At 45.5% G+C, this 6,000-nt stretch overlaps 1 protein-coding gene across 1 annotated transcript; it reads right to left on the reverse strand.

Moving 5' to 3' along the window:
• Positions 1–282: 282 nt before the first annotated feature.
• On the reverse strand, positions 283–5,396 carry dusp5 (dual specificity phosphatase 5). The gene is made up of 4 exons (XM_073478384.1): positions 4,932–5,396; positions 3,967–4,109; positions 3,141–3,360; positions 283–1,094 (listed from the first exon to the last, which is right to left on the reverse strand). Exons 1-4 carry the CDS (start codon positions 5,293–5,295, stop codon positions 688–690), a joined length of 1,134 nt encoding a protein of 377 aa, XP_073334485.1. The 5' UTR covers positions 5,296–5,396; the 3' UTR covers positions 283–687.
• Positions 5,397–6,000: the final 604 nt, after the last annotated feature.

Below are 6,000 nucleotides of genomic sequence, written 5' to 3' on the forward strand. Positions count from 1 at the left end.
ACTAATAATCTAGAAATATGCATTCTGACTGAATGGAAGCAATGCTGCTGTTCTGTATCTGCTTATAAAGGCCAACTCAGTCACTGCAGGTGTCACTGTTGCCCCTCCAGTTGTATGTTTGCCCTGTCCTGTCAGAAGTTGTACTCTACATGCAAAGTCTATAAAGTCGGCTACAGATTTTGCTCTGTATTACTGTTTATGGGAACAGGCTGTGGTAACTTAACTTCTCAATTATAGACCCATCAACTACAAACAATGCTACAATGATTACACGACAACAGCTTTTATTTTTGTGGTGAAAACATTTATTAAACACATATTTATATCCACATTATTGAAAAAACATCAGACAGACAGTAGTTTTCAAATAAATTAGGTTTCAATGCCTGACTGTATTTGTGAATAGGCAAATAAATCACAATAACAACCTAAGGCATGTATATTGCAGTTTATTACTGTGCTGTGTTGTTTCATCACTGCAGCTCAGAAGACAGGGAAGCAACATCAGACTCTGTAAGCCCATAGATTTCATAGGCCCATGAACTGAATACCATTATCTTGACTCTTCTGTTTCTGTTACTGATCTCAAGTCTATCTGCTCTGCTGATTTCAACACAAGGCACACAGACAGCATTATTTTTTCTTTTTTTTTTTTTCAAGTAAGACTACAAGCAGTCACAGTTCATTTTAAGGCAGTGCAGTTATTGGGCTCAGTTTGAACTGGTGGTGGACCGGGGCCTGCAGGCAAGAGGTAGGGAGGGTGAACACAGATGGCTCAAAGTTTTTGCTGTTGAAGGTAGTGGTGAAGTCGTTGGCAAAAAAGCAGGCGGACTCTGGGGCGCAGGGTGTGGCTGGTTCAGGTGTGGCTGCGTGAGCCGGGGCCGTCGAGAGGACCTCGGACTCAAACTGCAGCAGCTGACCCATGAAACTGAAGTTGGGTGAGATGACTGCCCGGCGCTGCTTGATGATGTCGAAGGCCGCATCTAGCCGCAGCTGCTGCGTCCTCATGATGTAGGCCATGCAGATAGTGGGTGAGCGTGAGATGCCTGCCTCGCAGTGGACCAGGACCTTTCCCCCTGATTGCTTCACGTGATCTGGAAAGAGAAGAAGATGAGGTAAAGGTTAATTTGTTGTTTTATTTGTGTTTGTCTGTAATTGATATTTTTTTAAGTCAAGTTACGTGGTGAAGAGGTTCAACAGGGAGTTTTAAACAGAATAATAACAAATATGGAAAATCACATTTTAACTGTGTAATAATTGCCTACTCTTTACTCCCACTCACTTATTAATGTGAACACTTTTCACATAGTACATTCTTTTCTTTCTCTCTCACACACAACAGGAACGTCAATCTTGTTGGCACACCTCATTTGTAGGCACAGAAATGTACACACATCCTATACCAGTTTCAGGTGTGAGACTTGTCTGAGTCACAGAGTGCAGCTGCACATGAGACTTTCTTTCTCCTACACGTCTGCGGAGGCACTGGGTGCTGCTGCACAGTTCACTGTGTATGTTCTTAAGCCCACACAAAAATCTCTTCTCTGTCATCTGCATAAGTGTCGCTCATGACACATTTCAAGATCCTGTTAATTCTTAGAACTACTGCCAACGCCTACATGTCTCTGTACTGTCTGTCTCGTTCAAGTTTGATCTACCTACAGACACTTAATTCCACCTACACCTGTGCCTCTCTCTTTCTATTAAACAGAAACATCGAGGGCCACTTCTGCCTGCTCCCGAAAGCCACTGCAGACAGGGACCGATGATGATTTCTGACAGCTCTGATCCTCGATAAATCGCATGAATGAATCATGAACCTCCCATCTGGAGTGGAGGATGCAACGAGAGAGGGAAGAGGGGTGAAAAGAAGGAGTGACAGCAGCCGTGGGTGTTTTAATGACCGTCCTCGAGCGATGCGCCCTCGTTGGCCGGAGATGTCATGACACACTTCGACAGCTGCTTTCATCCAGGGGGTCAATAATATTTATTATCTCCTCCCTGACTGTACATCATCCACCAGGTCAGACAGGTTTTCTGATTGCTGATTGATTTCCTTTTGGGGAGCGGCTGCAGCTCGGTGAGGATTTGTGTGCACCACATTTCTAATCGCTTGGCATGGTTGATGAATTTTGGAGTCCCTCTTTGAATGTAGGCTAAACCTGCCCCTGGAACATTTTTCGGCCTTATGTAATCGTAGACGGGCTTACACAAAAGACACCCTAAATGTGGGCTGCATCCCCAAACAATGCATAATACCAACAATAGCAGCCACCCAGTACTGGTCAGCCAAGCTGCTCGTTGGTGAGCTTTGTCCTTGGTTATGCCTGGCTATAAATAGCCACCAGCACATTGTGTACATCTTTTGCTAGCTGCTGCTATTATCCCGCACCTCTCTCCTCTCCCACACACTCTCTCTTCCTCTGTAACACATTAGCCTACCTGCTGCCCTCAGGCCCATCGATGATTTCCACCTGCAAGCAGCCAACAACTGTGCTTTCTCACTGTGTGTCAGTCGCCATAAACAACTGTGTTTGTGTGTGTCAGTCAGCCCACCCCCCCACCCCCAGCCTCCTCCACCCGCCCATTACTAAACACGGACAGCTCACCCAGTTGTCACACTGACTGGCCACACCCGGCAGAGTAAAGCCATTAAGATTAGGCCTGGGAGGCAATGACGGCATGGGAGCGTCTTTTCCAAGTTAAGACGCGGGGGGCAGTGAGCAAATCCTGAATGAAAGCAGACTGGCTGGATATGTTGGTGAGGGATTGGAGGCAGGCGATCAAGTTAAACTGATTACAGCTGGGTTTCTTATAGCCCTCTATTTGTGAATGGTAGCAGGTGAGACGCAGCGACAAGGGGGGCTTATTCCGAGACACAGAAATAAACACACCTATGTTTAGGTGACTCAGCTTAGGGAGGTTTTTTTAAGACTCCTTGGGGTGATGTTGTACTACTATAAATATAGTGAAGCTGGGGTTTCATGGTATTCCAGAAAAAGACTCTATCTTGGTGGTGGTGTATTTATTTCCCTCACAAGCTAATCGGCTGACTGAACTCCATCTCCCTAACCCTTCACTTTTTAGATTTCAGATTCGATCAGAAGATAGTGAATAGAGAGCCATTCCCTTCAACTCACCAATAAACTCTATGGCCTCCTGGAAGTGGGAGCTGATGTCAGCCATGTGGCTGTCCTCCACTGGGATCCACTTGTAGTCGTAGTGGCCCTTTGCCGGCTGTAGGTCCCTGCGCGACACGTTGAGCAAGGCCGTGATGTGAAGGTCGCTGAGATAGTCCTGTCTGGAGGCATGGTAGGCACTACCGAGGTAGAGGAAAGGCAGGATCTCTACAGGTTTACCCTGAAAGACAGAGAGAGAGGGGGTGGGGGGTGAGTTCATGTAGATAAGGAACAATATACAAGATTTCGTAGCCACCTGACAAGACAACACTGGATGGCAGATTTTGATGCATCAAGCTTGGTAAGTATGCACTCATTGGTCCAAGCCACATAATCCAAACACCTGTCAGCCCAAGAACATTACGTTCATCTGCAGACAAAACGCATGGTTGCACACAGCTGCAGGAATGAATTCAACCTAGTGAATTAACTCATAATATGTCAACCACAGACACAACAGAGCGCCTGCTCTCTATGTGGGCAGTGGAGGAGATAGAAGAAAGGTCAGGGATGAAAGAGGGTTTTCTCTCTGTGAGGTGTCCTGGGCATCATCGGGTTCTCTCTCCTCTTTTGCGAGCCACACATGAGATGGCCGGGGAGCAGTGAAGGTCACAGAATATTATAGTATGTTGAGAAAATGTTTTGATGCCAAATATAAGTCTGTCTGATGTCAGCAGGGCTCGGGTGTGTTTGTTCTTTTTTCGGATAAGGTTAGAAATAAAATATAAAGAAGTGGCTCCCGTGTGGGAGAGCGGGCAGCATTGTGTTGTGAAGGGTGTTTCCATACCTGATCGTAATCTGGTTTGTGGTGAGAAAGCTTCTCGCTGTGGCTGCTGTTGACTCTTTTCTCGGTTTCGCTTCCGCTCTGGTCGACGGTTTTCACCTCAGTGCAAAGTTCAGGGTACTGAGAGTGGAAGTTCTCGTATCCTCCTGAGAGAAGGGGGGGAATAAACCGTGAGCACATAACTGTGATAAACAAGCTTAGAATAATTCTCCACACACACAAATACACATCTTGTGAAATAGCAGCGTTTATGAAACAGTCTTAGCACCGGATTATAACCTTTATAACCTGATTATAAGCGCGTAATTAATTACAGGGGCCCCGCAGTGGAAGGACCGGTAATCCTTTTAGAGCAACATCCTGAGGACGCAGAGGTGACAGACGGAAATGGATGAGTTTCAAATACATTATCACAAACACCTTAAAGAAACGTCTCGGGTGACATTTATTGTTTTCTTCTTTTTTTTTTATTTTTATAAATGAAAGTCACTGCACCACCAATTTGAATGCGTTACTCCCGCACTGACTCATCCGCTCCGTTGACGCACGCAGGACATTTATCTCTCCAAGAAGTGAGAGAAAAAATGTTCCCAACACCAAGCGAGGAGGATAATCAGTGGAAGATGAGTTGGCCTTAACGAATCCGGCTTATTAGGGAAAGTAAAATAAGATGTAAATATATATATATATACGGTGAAGCCTTTCTTTATTCTCAGTTTATGTAGATTCACATGGGTAGCCTCCATTCGGCCTATTAATTGTCTATAAGAGTGGCCTACATTTTAAGTTTGACGCGGGGGAAAAAAACAAAGTACAGACTCGTGTTCACAAGTTCAATCCCAAGACATTTAAAAAAAAAGTTTACTCAAACGTGAAGCAGAGAATTTGTTGTCACAGTCTATTTTATGTACAACAACTAAACTGATACACTTTATTTTCTGGATTTAAAATAACCCCAAAGCTCTCACCTTTCAGGAAACAGATGTTCGCCCCGCTCGCTAGATGTGACAGAGTGTTTATTACTATTTGTGCTACACTGTCCTTTTTCAGCTTCTGCCAGTGGGACGTCCGGTCATCCAGAGCTACGATAGCCGATATGCTCCCCTCCCGCAGCCGAAACAGGGCTCTCTCATCCGGGATGACAAACTGCAGAGGCACCGGCCCACCTCGAGACCTCCGGACCACCACTGAGTTGAGATTGACATTGACAGAGCCTTTGATACTGGAGTTCGTGAATGAGAAATAAGGTCGGCAATCCACAATAAGGCAGCTCCCGGACTCCTTCCTGATGATCTTCCTCAGACGCCGGCAGTCGATGCTGGACACCTTCATCTTGAGTTGTTATTATTGCCTAAAGAATAAACTGGATGACTCCTGTACGGTGGGTACGGGTTAGGGTTAGAGTCCCGTGCGCGTCTGTGCCTACATGTCCTCCAAGGGGATTCCGGCTGATCAGTTTTATGTGAATGGAACCTCCGGCCAGTGACGTCAGGAACCATATATGGACACCGGCGAGGTGTGATCGCAGCAGAAAAACCCGCCCACAACTATGACTGGACTGTGGCTCCGCCCCCGGTGCTGCTAAGTCAAAACCACACTGCAGTGTGCTCGATTCAGCTATTACTCACTGTGTCCTGAAGCAGCACCATGTTCTTTCATCTTCAGCTTCTACACCTCTGAACATAAAACCACAGTTTCTTGTTTTCTTTCATGAGAAGAATGACTCCAGCTAATAGAAAACAAACCTAACAATACTGTTAAACATACTGGCTAAAAAAAAGATGCAATGTTTTGGAAGGATGCTGTCAGCCATCACAGGCTGTTTGTGATGAATGATGAATAATGCAACACTAACACATTTCTAAGTAAAAGGAGGTATCACAGGAATATCGCAGGGAAGTAAGGCTGCAACAGCAATGTCATCAGCCTTTGTTAATCTGCTGGATTCTTGATTACAGCCAGTGATTAGTCGTGTCGTCTGCAAGATGTAAGAAGATAATAAGAAACGCTGTCACAGTTTTACAGACTCCATGGTGA

The sequence above is a fragment of the Pagrus major genome, chromosome 1, assembly GCF_040436345.1.
Source record: "Pagrus major chromosome 1, Pma_NU_1.0".
NCBI classification, from domain to species: Eukaryota; Metazoa; Chordata; class Actinopteri; order Spariformes; family Sparidae; genus Pagrus; species Pagrus major.